This window comes from Lepisosteus platostomus, chromosome 14 (genome assembly GCF_059453375.1).
Source record: "Lepisosteus platostomus isolate fLepPlt1 chromosome 14, fLepPlt1.hap1, whole genome shotgun sequence".
Lineage (NCBI taxonomy): Eukaryota > Metazoa > Chordata > Actinopteri > Semionotiformes > Lepisosteidae > Lepisosteus > Lepisosteus platostomus.
In genome coordinates this window covers 5,026,658-5,043,272 of record NC_142624.1, presented here as the reverse complement: position 1 = coordinate 5,043,272, position 16,615 = coordinate 5,026,658, and the positions used below count along the sequence as shown (strand labels likewise).

Genomic DNA, 16,615 nt, shown 5'->3' with positions numbered 1-16,615 from the left:
TTGTCAAAATTCATCATTTGTTACAATATGTAGCAAAATGGGGGTTGATAAACTATCCAGAAATGCCATGCAGAGATCTTTATGAAGTCAGGTTTCATTATTTCAAACTATTCTACCTTGAAACGAAACACTGTGCAATGCCACACAGCCTCGAGAGATTAATTAAATTCATGATTAGAAACATTTAGCTTGCTTTGATTTTCCACAACAGCAGATTTTTTTTCAGACTAAGCAGGGAATTTTCTAAATCCCATCAGCACAATTAAATATAAATGTAGGAACAGTTCCAAATGAGAAGAAACCAGTTTCACCATTTTTCTTATTTAGAAGGTGACTGTTTGATTGCACTAATATATATACAGTTAGAACCTGCTCCGCTGTAGCTTCCTGAAGCTAATTGCAGCACTGTGGATGAACAGATGGTCTAGTTTCTATCACAATATGCCCATTTTGCTTATTTGTCGGTTAACAGCTAATTGGTCAGAATTGTTTTTTGTTTAAAGACTCCAGGAAGTCTGCTAAACCATTACATTTTATATCCTAAAAGCTGATCCTCTTAGTTCCTCAAATATCCTCAGCTGCTTATTTCAGTGTAAGGCTACAAAAAACGCTTACAGATGAGTGGAGGATGTGCCCTTAATGAGCCCTTCTCTGAATTCTGCATCAGAGCTGACTTCACTGAAAAGAATTACCCCCAATTCTTTGCAGAATGGTGGTGATTCATGTTCTATCCGATCAAAGCAGAGAGAAGTTGCCATGGGAATAAAATATTCAGGTGTTAATTAAATTTTACTGTTTAAGTTTTAAAACTAATTTCAGGTGAAAACATAATTTCATTAAGCCTCTTTACATTCATACTGTATGTATTCTAGGTACAAAGTTTTGACATGAAGCTGCAGTGTATTTTGTATTGATTGGTACCAATCTTGCTCACTTTGTCCTGCCCTGGTTTTAAATACTGTATATAGTATAATCTAATCGCTTTACCATGATGGTGCCCTGCTAAACTGGGGGAAAAAATGAGTTATTGTCGAATTTCTTGTTACAGAACTCCCTTTTTAATGTTTGATTTTGGAATGTGGATTATATTATTGAATTGCATGAATATTATGCATTGCTGTTGGTGGTTATAGCGAAACATGAGCAACCATTTTCGTGAGCGTCAAAACATGGTTAAAGTACTGGTTATATTTTTACAGCTTTTTACCTACAAACTTTTGTTTCCTAAAACCTCTTTTTCATGCAGCAGGAGCTTGGCTGCTTCCAGCTGGTGTTGTGTTTTGTCATTTAGGAACAATGTCTGAAACATGTCAAAACTCGAGAGGAGATTGCCATTTTTTCAGTTGTCAGGAAAAGTTTATCTCATTTGTATGCTCTTGTAATTACAAGCCATAACAGCTGTCGTCTATGTTAATTTTCCCCGGTACCCAAGCTCAATGTCTTTGAACCAGATTTGTGCTTTTTATACGGAATTCTGGATTGATTCTTTTTCATCTTTAGCTTTGATTTATATGTGTAATAAGCGAGGCCTCCTTATGAATATAGCCACGTACAGTATGGCTGTAATTAGAAATGATTGAAAGCAAGCCGGATTCTAATCTGGTAAATGTGGGAGGAAGGAAATGAACTCCCTCAGGGTTTTACTTTAGTTTTTCTCCCAGTTTTATAACAATTCTGTTCTGTCAGAAAAGTTCACAATTTTTTCTGTTCCTCAGTTTTTTCTTTCCTGTAATTTATTAAGCTTGACACAAGTGACTGCAAACTCCAGAAACTTGCACTGTCTGGCTAGTTCACGGTGCCTTGCCCACCCCTAATGGATTTTGTGCTGTATAAATCACTCTGTCTTTAGGATTTGTCATTCTCTCTACACTTTAAAGTAGTGTTGTCATCTTCATCATTTTTGTTTAGAAAGTATAAGTCATGCCACAGTCACATCTCAAGTCATGTGAAAAGCAACAAAGCATTTCGTTTTAGCCAGAATATGTCAGTAGTAAGAAAGAAAGATACATTTCAGAAATTTGTATTGGGAAGTGCTTTGGAGTTACGTAGCCGATTTTCAACATTTCTGAGTTTTATGTTCACAGGACTTCTCAAAACAAGATTGTGTGTGTTCATGTTGTAAGAGCAACATTGGATCAAAATACTATGTAATAGGAGTCTTATCTGTTTTCTTACCTGGAACATCCAGATAATTTGTGAGAAATGTTTATATTATAGAAATATAATATTATTTTTATATTAAATTTCCAAGCATAGCAAACCCATTATAAAATAAATGCAACATTGTAATACTTGCATAAGTATGCAAAATGTGGTGGTTGGTTTGTTTCGTATAATTCCATATATATGGTGCTTTTACCTATATCTTTAAATATGCAAAGGGACCCATTTAATCTACCTGGGAACCACAGCACCAATACGAGAAACAGGAATAGCTCTACTGCACAGCATGTTAGGTGGACAGAATGTTTTGCCAGTTTAATGAAGGGAAAACTTTAGGAAGGCCAAAATGGACTTTAGCCAGAATACTGAAGTTAATACAGTACCTCTAGATATACAAAGGCAAAAGAAACCGTTGATGTTGGTACAGGAGAGGTTCGGTTAATGGAATTCTGTCTCTTTTCTTTTTACTGGAGCCTGTCTTGGTATCCTTTTTAACTTAAATAAAAATACAATTTAAAAAATCAGTAGCACACTCACACCGGTATCATATGTGTATAGAACTGTTTTAATTCGCAAAAAAAGAGAAAATTGTCATGTTGTTGAAGTTTCTTTTATTAGTATGAGAGAGGTTTAAGAAAAAAAAGGTCCTGGTTTACCTGTCATTTTGTTGATTGCCATGGAGTTTTTAATGACCAATGCATCAGGACCCTGATTTCACTGGGTCCGGTACCTTCTGTCCTCGGTCTCCACAATGTCAGTCCACAGGAAAAAGTGACACTGGTCTCCCCCGCATGACTTCTGCAGCACTTTGCATCTCCCAGTAATGCAAGAGACTGCCCCATCCCAGCCTCGCTCAGCTTGTGAAATGTGATGACATCAAGCCACCAGGTGGTGATGCTACAGCATGGTCATTCACTTCTCAAGAACATAGACTTCTTGTAGCTATGTCTCGTAGATATGATATCCGGTATGCCTTTGGACTGTGGAAGGAAACCGGAGCACCTGGAGGGAATACTCGTGAACATGGGGAGATCATACAAACTCCATGCAGATACTGGAGCATCCCAGGTCTGTAATTGATCCCTTGGCCCCAAACACTGCTCCACCATGCTGTCCTATAACTTAGCAGTGATAATTGGATTATAGTATAGTAAAAGTAAAACAAAAGGAGGTGGAAAGCAAAAAAAAATAATAATTTGGGACTGAAATTAAATTATATCTGCTCGAAACCATGTTTCCGTTTCTTAGGAACTTTTCAGTGCACATAAAATGGACAAATCTAAGAACAGCTGCAGATCAAGCGACAGCCAAGGAATGGATCTGTCGCGTTCGATTAAGGAGAGAAGAAGGCAGAGGTGTCTCTCTAACAGGGAATGACAGCAGTGATAAAGAAGAGCGTAGTCATCAAGAGAGGCAGCTGTACCTGCGAATTTTAAAAGACAGGCTGAGAATGGTGTTGGCTGGACAGTTCTGTCAAGACGGACCACCATCAAATTGGAGTGGGAAAACACTCAACGGGTTTGTTTTTTCTGGGGTTTCTTCTCCGCACTGCCTAGCCTATTTTGTGTGTCATATTATAGTGTACACCTTCCTCAACTTGGGAAACAAATCAATGTTATAAATGTCTTCAACTGATTTTAAGAGGACACACATTGACCATAATTTTCCAAACAAAAGCATAGTTGAATGTCCAAACCAGAATTTAACAGTTCCACCTCCCCACAAGGAGAATGACCTCCTTTTGGTCCACCAATGGATCTCCAATATGAAGTATTTACATGGGCACTTGAAACAATTAATAGACAGTTGCTATTTGTTTCCCTTAAATGTTTCACCGTACTGGCATGACGCACTCTGTACATATTGCCTTAAGCTTATTTTTCCACAGAGATGTTTGCTCTGGGTGATAGCCCAATAGAAGTAGAGTGTAATCTCTGATTTCAATATCTTCATCCTTTCTTTGGACCCCTGTAAACATTGAATAAAGTCAGTAACGAATGGAATAGATAAGGATTCATTCCATTGAGAAAAAAATAACTTTTTCTGGTAGTGTTTTGCGGGCCTTAATACTGCAAGCCCAAAGACCCTAGTGCACTGAGAATTGTAATATGATGTTGTGGATACATAAAAAAAATATCTAAAGCTCTTGACTGCTGCCTGAAAATTATTTTCAAATTATATCTTAATTTCTGAGAGGATAAAGGAGATGTTGGTTAGAAAAGCCTGTTGTTGATAAGGATAATATACCGTAACTGAAACAAATGTCCAAAATGGTACAAACTCAAACACACCCTTATTTGATAGCTTGACATATACTGATACAGAAGGTCAAACAGGTATTCATTCCACAGGCGTAGAAACCCTGTGAAGAAATTCGGCTATGCCACTGTTTTGGTAGGATTTTAAACACAAACCTCTAGTGTGCATAACACGTAATCAGTGCATTCCCAATTGTCCTGTTGTTTTGTAGCTACATGCTAATATCAAGGGAAAGATGCACCAGTGAAAATGCTTACTGGTACAGTATAACTGTAACTGGAATCAACATTTAATGGTTCTTGTAACCCAGTCCCTATAATGGGCTGAAACATATGCTCATTTCAATACCATTTTTCCTGCACTTTTGAACTGATTGAAAATTTGCCTAAAGAAGACGCATTATTGAAGAAGATACATTTCCAAGAGCTTTTTTCAGTGGTTTTGATTGTTTTAGACACGTTTTATGACATCACATTTTCAAATCTGATGACTGGAAGGTTTCAGAGACAGATTTCAGGATTGCTTCGTTGAAACCCCAGCTAGGGTTAGGGTTAGCATTCTTGCACTACTTAGACATTTTTTATGCTCAGAGGTGGATTTTGGGTCCCAAGGGGACATTAGGATGACTGATAATTTGCTCCTATCTGCAAATTTTTTTTTTCAGAGACACTTGGCTGCTTATACTGGATAATGCACCTTTCTGTACTTAAAAACCAAGTCAAAGGAAGTTTTAAGAAAAACTGTTCTATTGGGTACACTCTCTTAATTTTGTCATTTAACGTGCAACTAGATGTATAACTGAAGTCTGAAGTCAACAGTTAATGGGTTCTTGTAACCCAAACCCTACAGTGGCCTGAAATGCACGCTCATTTCAATACCATTTTTAAAATGTTTTTCTGCTTTTCTAATTTAACGTGCAACTAGGTGTACTGTATGTACAGCTTAAGAATAGCTACAGTATGCCTACCTTGCTTTAACAATTTTGTAATTGCAATGCAGGCATACTGTAGATTAGAAACTACAGATGAGACTAAAATAGATCCAGTTCAAGTGCAGTTAATCCTTCATATAAATGACTTTTAGACAGTTAAAGCTACCAGTATCATGCATGTTTCTTATAATCCCACAATATAATAAGTGCTGTGTCAATTTTTTTGGGTGGCTGAAGTGGTGCACAAACGTACACCTGTATGGTATGTATACTGACCTGAAAAATTGGTGTGATTTCCAGACATACTGTATAATAAAATTCAGGTCTTGATTCCAGAGAGAGGCCTGGAGAGGCCAAATATCTAAGTGTAACTTGATTACTTTAGAAGACTCTGGTACTCAATGGCTGCAAGCTTTTGTGTCAGACTATCTTAATTATTTGATTAATCCTGAATTAAACAGATCACCTGCTTAGCTGATGCCATGTGGTCCAAGTCATGGGCCAAACTCATGGTTACCTGCAAAACCTACTGAATTGAGGGCCTCCTCAACATGAGTTGGAGCCTCCAGGGTTAAATTAATGACAGAACAATTTATTAACAAAATTGATCAATAAAGAATGAACTACTACTCTGATATGAAAATGAACAAAACTTAAACTCTGAAATGTAAAAGGTAATGCAAACAATATGCTCTATATCTAGTTTAGCTTTTGCTTAGCCTCCAGTTTGCCCCTTTAATAATACCCTGTTGCAAGCATTAAAGATTTGTGCAGTAATCACAGAGGATCATGATTGACAGGAAAATAATTTCTCATTTGAAAATTGAAGGTTTAGAAGATTTTTGTTTTGCATTTAAAGGGGGTTAATTGATTTGATCCCTGTTAAATCATTATGGAAATACAAAACAGGGCCTAATTTAGCAAACCATTTTATTTGCATGGTTATTAAAACCGTGTTTTCTTTCTTTCCTGCACTATTTTCTACTCAGTCTAATTAATCTTTTTTGTCGTAACTTGCTTCTTAATTTGACCTTTCTGGTTAACCTGGTCATTCTGGATGTCTGTTCATCCTCTTTACTGTGGCATTTGTTCTGTTTAAAAGCATAAAAGGCAATTAATGCCTTGTGCCACTGTAATGAGTCTTTGCATTTTAGTTGGCTTCTGTCTGTCTATTGGTTTTTCTCCACAGATACACCACTGTGGAAATTTGCCTTTCAGCTCTTCCTTCCCATGTAAATCAAATAAACTTTTACTTCCCATCTCTTCCATCATTTTCACTGATGTGCTATAGTAATAAGAATTCACTGTACTAATTAAAGAAAAAAAGATCTTTGGCACCAAGTGCTCTATCCTGGTAGAAAAGCTCTGGACATTTCCTGTCTGACGTATTTCCTGGTCTCAAGGGAATTGCTTTTGTGTTAAAAAAAAGAATTATTTTTAACACAATAATTTTGCATTCATGAAAAAATACAATTATTATCTGTGATAATGTTGTCATTGAAACAAATATGTTGGGATTGGGTAGGCTTGACAGGGGTGCAAGAATGGGGTGCAAGGATTTTGTGGGTACTTTTTAAAAGTACGATGATTCGAGTCTCCCTCCTCCACAAGCCTTATGGCAGATTTACCTCTGCACCTAGGACTCTATTCTAGCAAAGTGGAAGGAATAGGTAGAGGAAACTGAATATATTACTTATGTCATCCTTTTTCATTGTTTCTAGTTGGCAGTTTTGATTGACAGCCCAGTGCTTGGCTGTCCACAGGCTTCGTGCTACCTCCTTATCGCTACTGCACACAAGACAATAATTACACCCCGGGTAGCTGTAGCTCTTCAAATAGTTTTGTTTATGTTAAGTACAGCCTATGATCCCTCATTAAGTGGATTCCTTCCCCAACAGCAGCAGTTTAAAATGCTCCCTAAGAAATGAATAAATTGTTACAGTAATTAACAACGTAATCCATCATTCCAGGAACCTTGTGGAAAGAGGATAAATGCAATCGCTTCTCATTTCACTTTCTTGGAAAAGTGGATTTGCATAATCTCCAAACTTAATAACGTTGCTGTGAGCATAAGCTAGGTACAACTCGTTGAATTCAAATGAAGCACGTGCCTCTAAATTGTATTAGCAAATTTGAGGATTTTTAATTCCTCTTTAATATATTAAATTCTGACTCGTTGTTTGCCGGTTCAGCCCATGCACACACACCCCACCTTTCCATTGACAAAGGTAGACATGTGCCAAGCTGTAACGACGTTAACATTACTGCCGAGATAGCTGTGTCAATCTTTGCAGGAGCCCTGTTAGTAACATAGGGCATTGTGGGGTGAACCTAGGTGTGCTGGCCGCCATGCAAGTTGTTCATTAAAAATGCCGATCAAAAACGAGAATCGCAGTGGCGGATGTTGACCATGATCACGTCTTGCCCTTTTAGATTCCGAAACCTCATTCATGCAGCACAGCGCCTCCGATCCCTCGGAGCAGAAGGACCTGGCCGATGGAGAAGGAGCCGAGCAGGCCGATGGAGAGGAGGTGGCTCGCAAACCTCGGAAAAAAACCAAGTGAGCATGCAGAGCACGTTGAGCCGGACAACTTAGGCGTGCGGCGCTGGTCTTCTTGGGTCTCGGTGACTTTGAGTTATTTAACTTGTCGAAGTAACATTTGTGTCTGTTTTATATGTACCAATGACAAATCAAAGACTTGAAACGTGTCGGATGTCAGGGAGCTAGCTAGGATAATGCATTAGGTAACGTATCTGTATTAAGATGTGTTGAGTTACCATCACATGACCTTAAAAAAAATCTTATCCCATGCCCATGGACTCTGAAGTCTTAACATTAACATGACATTGGTCACATTTTATTTGAATTTTGTTGCATAAAGGCTTTATAATCCCTTCATAACTGCTATGAATATCATGGCCTCTTATGGACATGTTATGCCATTTGCATGTCTCTATAAAGCATTATGCTTGTAATTACAACGTTTTGTGTAACAGTTATTAAGGGCTTATGAAACCATTATGCACCAATGTTCAAATAAAGCAGTACCATTTTTTTTAGTAATCTCTAAAAGTATTTTTTTGTGTGGACTTTATCTCCAAGTTACATGTGGAATCTAAAGTAAAGACTTGTCAAATCATTTAAGATGGAAGACAAATTTACATTAAAAACTGTTCCAAAATGGTTTGGATTGAATTTAGAATTTTGAAAATGAGATTCTGGATTGTTTTTGAGAAAATTAGGATTAGGATTAAGCTATATTATTGCCTATGTTCTTTTAAAACCGTACCTTCTTGGCTAATTATAATTGATTTTACACCAAAGATCTAGGATGGCCATGTGAGATTTAATATTTGTAAATATTGGCTGTGCACATAAATCCCATAGTGGAGTGGTGGGTTTTGCTATCTTTTATGTAAATTCTGTATATGCCTGTGTCTAGGCTCATTATGAATAATTAACAATACCTTTCTGTATGACTGTTTTTCAGATTATGATACAATTGCATTTCACTGAACCAGTAACACTGATCTAATGAGATTTACTCAGAGCTCTAAAATGAATATTTGGCTATTTGAATTAGGATGATTACAACTAATGCAAGGACATGTAGTGCCAATTACCCATTCCATTCACTAATAGAACTGATGCTTCACAGCAAATTTGGTATTTGTGTGCCAGAATGACCATTTTGCAGGTGTAGCAAGTTGATGTGGAGATACTAGGACAGGAAATATGTTTCATTCAATAAAATACTGGACACTATCATTTTAACTGTCCATGTTATTAGTCCAGTAAATAGGTGACGCTTCAATTGCTAAACTCAAATGGGGTGAATATATCATATGAGAAATGCAGCTGATTGCTTTAAAAAGTATTCAGCAGGTCTCAAATTCAGATTTCCTTGATACAATCACATAGTCTTTGATTGTTTCAAATTTTCAAGAAAGAAATACATTCCTAGTCCTCCTATCTTTAAAGAACTGAACCTTTTTACCCCTGGATAGAGCAGACTATGAGGTGCCTGGTACTCTGGCTACTTTAAAGAAACATCTGCATAAAGATCCTAGGATCAAGTAGTTCCTAATCATCAAACAGGCTAGAAGGACCAAATGGCCTCCTCTCATTTGTACCCTTCTTATGTTCCTTAGGAAATCACGGACAGCTGATCTTCAGTACACCAATGAGCTGGGGGTGGAGGAAGACGACATCATCACAGACGTCCAACACCCCATTCCCCAGCATTCCCTGTTCTCCGCTCCTCTGGGCAACAGCCAACCTGTTGGCAAAGTGTTTGTGGAGCGAAACCGTGAGTTTAAACTTTGCTGTGATGGTGAATCCTGCACTTTCGGTGAAACATTTGCACGGGGAATGTTGTGTTTGTTCCATTGTTGTGCTTCTGGTCTTCTAATGTAGTAGGAACAGGACAGTTCACCATGTTTAGGACTCTTGGATTATGGTTAGTGTAAAAAAAAGAAAAACGTCATGATTTCTCACCATTTGTAGATGGGATAGACTTAATCATAGATGAAAACAGTGGCTTTTTAAAGTTTTATATCATGTGATACACACATACATGCAGTATACCATCTGAAAAAAAGCACAAAGATTTAGCAATTTCAAGATGAATTCATGTCCGGACCTGTATTCACTGGCAGGATATGTCTGTCAAAAGTAGTTGCTATTCGATCAGTGCAAATTAAATTTCAAAAAGGTCCAATGAAATCTTGTGTTAAAATCAACTGTATAAAAAAATTGATGTATCATCTCAACACAGACTCAGTATTTTATTGATAAACTGAACAACATTGTGTTGTTTTTGCACTTTTTTTCATTTTGGTTTAATGTTTTTTAGTTTCACTAGTTGTGGCAAATCTAAAAAGAAGTGCACTGTGTCTTTCCTCACCACCCAGTTCTCTGCAGCTTGGGATATGTCCAAACTGGCCTTTTTTTTAATTGAATGTGCACTGTAAATTCTTGGCTTTGGGTTTTAACACAGGAAAAGGATGTGTTCAAAACCAAACATTTTTATATGGAAAATATAAATGTTTTTTTTTTAATTGCAAACCCAGAATGGTAAAAGAAGTGTGTGAACACCATGCTACACGACCTAAAATGTACATTTAAAATGTAAAACTAAAATGTAAAGAAAATTTGCGGATATCTCATTTCAAAATGTGATTCAAATCCTTCGTATGACTGTGCTCTGTCCCTTCAAGAGCCATTTGAAACTGACAAGCTGGATGGAAACTGATATGAAAGACGACTAATGGAGTTTTTGAACAGATGTTTGGGAGAAGGTCAAAATTCTGCTCTCACTCACTTCTGCTCTTCTGCGTATAAATGTTTCGTCTTCTAAGGACTAAGGTTTTTGCACATTTTTCTTTCATCCAGTCCCAGGTTCATCTGTCTCAAAGCGAGGTTGGGGGGGATGTCCTATCAGTCTTGTCCTTATGTTTAAGTTGTCGTTCCCTCAGGCAGACAAGTTATTTCAAATAAATTCAGCAAACAGTATGTAGCCTCTCTGTTGCGTTAATTAGGATTTGACCAAATTACTAAAGTGGGCTTTGGACTTTGGTTCCAAACCACTCCAGAGTAAAAACTGGCAAGAGGCACTGGTGGGCATGCTATAAAAGAGCCAGTTTCACATTATTTATTCAGAATCAGCATTGCCTGTAAGTTAAAGTAAATGTCAAGCCTTGAGCTGAGAAAGCAAATCCCTAGACAAAATGTACTCCATCACAGCAGTTTCACACTGTGTCCCGGTGTTCCCGGTGGGAGCAGATCTTTTTTCCTCACAGCATCTGTGCACTAATGAGACAGTAAAGAAATTAATGACACATTTCATCAGTGTGGCCTGAAATATTAACAATAAAATAAAAAGAATATTGGGTATTTTGAAACATCCACTTTAGGTGAACTGAGAGCACTCTGCTCATCTTTTTTTTTAACTGAAAATGCTATATGCCAATGTTATAAACTTGCAGCTGAAGATTGAAAACGATTGCACTGAAATCCATATGTCCATCCACTATCAGAAAGCCGATGACTCCTGACAAGGGTCACTGCCATACAGAGACACCAGTCTATGCCCAAGCAATTTACAGGCAACAAGTTAAACTAGTCAGCATGTCTTTGAAAGGTGGGAGGAAAACAGAATACCTGAATGAAACCCATGCAAACAGGAAAATACGGAAGCTCTACATAGAGTCTGGATACAGACCTGGGAACCAAGAGTTGTGAAATAGCAGCAATAACTGTCCTTCCACACACACTACCTTGTAATCCTTTGACCAAACCGACTGATTTGGTCAGTGAGCAATCCTAGATAGAGATTTTGCCATAATCCTCCTAGCTGTGGGAACTACTGTCCGGCCAGAAAGACAAGGTTATCAAAACTCCCCCAGAACATGATATGAGCCTACTCAAGATGCCCCTAGCCCCTACAAGGGTAATGAGAGGGTAGACTGTGGTTTGTTTATTGAAGTTAGAAACTCTATATAGTGCATATAACTGATATTCACCACGACTGCTTTAGTTCCAACTGGATTGTTTTTATTGCATCCGTGTTCAGCTCGTTTTGTCATCTCTTGAGAATATTTGGAGAACAAAATATCCAATGCTCGGCATGTGCTTCCAAAAATGTCTCAACCTTGATTTTGACACGCTTCCTACATCCTTAGGTCGATTCCAAGCTGCAGAGCGGTCAGAACTCAACAAGCCTGCCGAGCAGGTGGACGATTACATGGAGGTGAAACCTCTCTGGACCACGAAAGATGTAGCCATGAGGGTGCACCGAGGATTCAGGTTTGCTTCCTCTTACACTTTCCTCTGTTCTTCGTTGAGGACATTGTGGAAACACCTATGATCTCACCTATGATCTGAACCTCACAGTGCCTTCTTCCTTCCTTTCTTTCTTTCTTTCTTACCAAAAACCCAAACGCACATTGAAAATCTCCCTCTACCATACATGTCAAAAGCTCACTCCCCATACTTTCTACCCCTTTATTTTATTCTGTTGATGCGTATTTTTGTACATAACCTGTTACCTTTTTGTTGTTTTGCACATTGCCTGTTGTTGTTGTTTTTTTGCACACCATCTGTTGTTGTTTTTTGCACACTGCCTGTTGTCTCTGTCTTTCTTTTGCTACACAATTGTATTGTTGTTGTTGTTGTTGTTGTTGTGGTTTTTTTTCTCTTTGTACTACTTATGTCCGAGAGCTAGCTAAAGAGCATTTCGTTATACCATATACCATGTATATGAGTGTAATGACAATAAACTTGAACTCGAACTTGAAACCATACCCATGTTGTGCGTCAGATTTTGTTGTTTACCTTTAGCAGTGTCCCAGTGAGAGATGTGCTGCTATTCGGAGTGCTTGTAGGTGTTTCCATGGATCCTCTTAACACAGGGGAGGTACACAGAGGGTTGTATAGTTGAAAATGTGCTTCAACTCTAAAACAACCACGAATGTCTATTTATAATCTGTTTTTCATGATTAGCCCCAGGATTATTAAATGAGTTGCTATGACTTGCGCCCACTCCTGTTCATTGCCTGTTGTGTGGATGCAGTTAGTGTTCAGGCCTCTGGTTGTTTGGGATTGTCTGGTAAAGAGCAGGTCATGGGCGCCGCCAGGTCTTTGTCCTAGCGAATTCAGCCTTTAAGGCGAATCTCATGTCAATGTTTGCTTTTTTTTTAAAACAATTTCTCTCAGGGTAATCGGCTTGTTTTCACACGGCTTCCTGGCGGGTTACGCGGTGTGGAATATCATCGTTGTGTACGTGCTGGCAGGGAATGATCTTGCTGCCCTTCCCAACCTGCTGCAACAGTACAAGACTCTGGCCTACCCTTCGCAGTCCCTGCTCTACCTGCTGCTGGCCCTAAGCACTGTATCTGCCTTCGACAGGTACAATGGTCCCTCTGAATTACACTGTGAATCAGTCTTTGACTGCTACTAATGAGCTTTGGCATTGCAACATCACCCATGTCACAGTACATTTGTGACGCCTGCTGCTTTTCCTCATCATTTCTATGTGGCCTGCAGATAGATGTTGCAACAATTATTTCTGTCCTTTCTACATGCCTTTAAAGGTCTAATGAGCACTGTTAAGATGCGTTTAAGTACATTTCCCCCTAATGTCTAGATGATGAAGAAAGCTCTTTTGCTTATTTTTCTTAACGTGGTGATTAAAGGTTTCAATACTGGACTGAGGCGGTGTCAATGTGTGCTTGTTTTGCTGCTTTCTCATGATGGAATTTTCTTTCAAGAGAGTTTAATGCTTTATTATTGTCAAACGACTGAATATCACATTCTTTCGGAGATTAACTACTCCCTAAAATTGTCAAATAGGAAAGCAGAAAGAGCGAGAAAAAAAAACGTAAGGGGTGAATTATGAACGATCATAAAAACGCCAGTCTTTGAATTGCCATAAGATGATTTATAGTTTCTACCAAATGACATCCAGCAGAACTTAGTCTGTTTTGCAGGTGCATTGAAATTTTGATCTACTATGAGCCCAGGTCAGAGGCTGTTAAATATTTAAGAATGTGAGATGTTATTTTGTGCTCTAATTGTTAGCATTTCTGGATTTGTAGGGTAAACTTAGTTAAAGCATCAGTGGCTCTCCGTGGGTTCCTCACATTAGATCCAGCTGCTGTGGCTTCCTTCTGTGAGTAGTATATTTAGTCCATTTCAGCACATCGAAAATGTCTTTGCAGGGGGAGTGGGAGATAGTTGGTTGGTAAAGGCATGAGATGAACACTATACCATCCATCCATTTTCTAACCACCTCATCTAGTTCAGGGTCATGGGAGAGCAGGAGCAATGGGCACAAGGCAGGGTACACTCTTGATGGGATGCCCATCAGTAGGGCACACGCAGACACACTCACCCTAGGGCCAGTTTTAACCAATTAACCAATGGATGGATTGACACTTCACTGCTGTCTTGGAAATACTTGGTCCAGGCCAAAATTGCATGCCATTTCTTAGAATTGCCTGCATATCATCATCATCGTCATCTCCAGAATGGACAGGTTCATTCTTTCAGACATGCTTAAAGTTGCTTTGTTTGTTAGAGGCATTTTTATGCTCACTTTTTTTGAAGCATGATGTGCTATTATAGTCACAGAATAGAATTCTCTTGATTTTTTTTTGCCATCTAATGTTTTTTCATCACAGAGAAAATAAATTTAATGGCATGCCATGGTATGTTCTTCTCTTCCCACCAGTGTATTTTGTAGCTCTCATCTTGTCTTTGAGCCAGCAGATGACCAGTGACCGAATAAACCTTTACTCACCTAACAACGAAACCTTATGGTAAAGACTGGTATAAGTTAATTGCTTTTTTTCATACTGCTGAACTTAATGTAATGCCTTTGAATCTACGTAAAGGACCAGTCTTGACACAGAGAGAGATGTAATATTTGATATTACAGATATTGGCCAAGTGAATGAAATATGTTCTAGACCTCTTCTTCTAAGCAGCACATTTCAGTAGTTAGGTCATAATCTGAAAACATTATGCTATTTAGGCTATCCTATTTTGCCACTAAACTTTCAAAATCCGCATTAAATGTGTGATTTTATTTGATTTTTGGAGAAAGTGTATGGATTAATACACTGCGTTGCTCTATTGAGACTCCTGCTTAGATTAATTTTGTACACTTGGAAGCATGGCGTAGCACTTCATAATGAAATTTTCAGATGTGTAAGATTTAATAATGTGAACACTAGATGTTCTCCAGTTAATCTTCGACCCATTTTGATTTGTTTAGCAGGGATAAAAGGGAAATCTTAATTGGGGGTTTGATATTTTGTCTTTGGGAACAGGCCTGCTGGCACTGAACATCAGATCCTACAGCCCTGGGTTGTGGTCAATCTGGTAGTGGCACTGCTGGTGGGACTGGCCTGGGTTTTCCTTTCCACCAGACCACTGACGGATTACACAGAAGGTAGGAAACACCTTTTATGAAGTTTACAAGTGAAACTAAAGAACATGGATTTCGGTTTTCTAAGGCGCTGTCTGGATGTTGCTGGAATTGAATGTTATCTGTCAGAGCAGGACTGAAAATCATTTTTCCCCCTAATGAAAAGCAATTTTAAACTAGAGTTTGAACAGTCGCCAGTCTGCCACAGTCTATTCTTTAAACATAAGTTCTATTATGGTCAAACACACTGCTGTGAGTCACAGCACAAAAGTGACATTTAGTGTTTGTTTAATGCCAAACTGGTGTCTCTCTGTACTGATACAGCTCTTGGCATGTAATTACTCAGCCGTCCGTGTACAAACGTGAAATGATGGAACATGAAGGAACATCTGAGGTAGCCGAGATTCAAGTAATGGCACCTCATGTTTCATGCATTTTGGGGCTATAAGACCTTTGAAGTTGGAGTATATTCAAGTTATGATTTTTGAATTTGTTCTTTTGTTGGCAAGATCTATATAAGCTTTGACAGTAGCGTTTTTCTGCACTTTCATATGTACAGAACCCAAAGTATCAGGATGAAAACAATAGCATTTGAAATTAGTAGGTCCTGCAGGCTGTGGGAGTCATTCATTGTCTCTGCGTGTCTGTGTGCTTTGTTCTGTCAATACAGTGAAGCTGATCTGCCCATAAGCATGTTTCTGAAGCGGAATTCATCATTTTTCTTTATTTTTCCCCCCTCTAGAGAGCTTGTTTGGTATGGAATTGGAAGAGTACCCAAAGACAGAGGAAAAAAATGAAATTCAGGCATAAAGATTTTTTTAGTTTGTTTAAACTAGTTTGAAATTGTATCCTTGATGGTCTGTTTATGTACTGTAAACAACTTAAATGTACCCTGCTTGATGTTTTTTTTAAGAAATTTATTTTTGTATTGTGTATTGTATTTTTATGATGTGTGTATCTGTAGGTATACATTTTTACAATGTGTAGTTATTTTTTTTTAAATACAACGTACCTTTGTGAAAATTGAGTCCTTGGCTTTTTTTCTTGAAAAAACGATAATCAAAAAGACAATCTCTTATTTTCATCCAGTGAGTTTTTATACTTTGTTTTCAAAGGAGCTGAAAGAATGTTTTAATCATCAGGAATCAATATCCCAATACTGCTGCTGCTATTATTTAATTCTTTTTCCATGTGAATTTTATGTCTTCTCCAGGCTCAGTGAATTCCTTAATAGCTATTACAAACTATAGATTTACTTTTATGCTGTTCCAATGCTGAAGTCCCTCAGTGAGAGTTTATTTAAAATTTAAACTGCATAAATGAGAAAAAG

The 16,615-nt window shown here is 38.0% G+C and overlaps 1 protein-coding gene across 3 annotated transcripts in view; it reads left to right on the top strand.

The window, feature by feature from the left end:
• Positions 1–16,308, top strand: part of LOC148648767 (transmembrane protein 237A-like) — a 28,879-nt gene extending 12,571 nt beyond the window's left edge. For all 3 annotated transcript variants that reach the window (XM_088606681.1, XM_088606678.1, XM_088606679.1), the window contains 8 exons: positions 7,787–7,913; positions 9,506–9,663; positions 12,038–12,161; positions 13,071–13,262; positions 13,952–14,025; positions 14,587–14,674; positions 15,188–15,309; positions 16,028–16,308. In XM_088606681.1, coding sequence (XP_088462807.1) covers positions 7,787–7,913; positions 9,506–9,663; positions 12,038–12,161; positions 13,071–13,262; positions 13,952–14,025; positions 14,587–14,674; positions 15,188–15,309; positions 16,028–16,095 — 953 coding nt within the window. In that variant the 3' untranslated portion in view covers positions 16,096–16,308. The remainder of the gene's footprint in view (positions 1–7,786; positions 7,914–9,505; positions 9,664–12,037; positions 12,162–13,070; positions 13,263–13,951; positions 14,026–14,586; positions 14,675–15,187; positions 15,310–16,027) is intronic.
• The last annotated feature ends 307 nt before the right edge of the window (positions 16,309–16,615 follow it).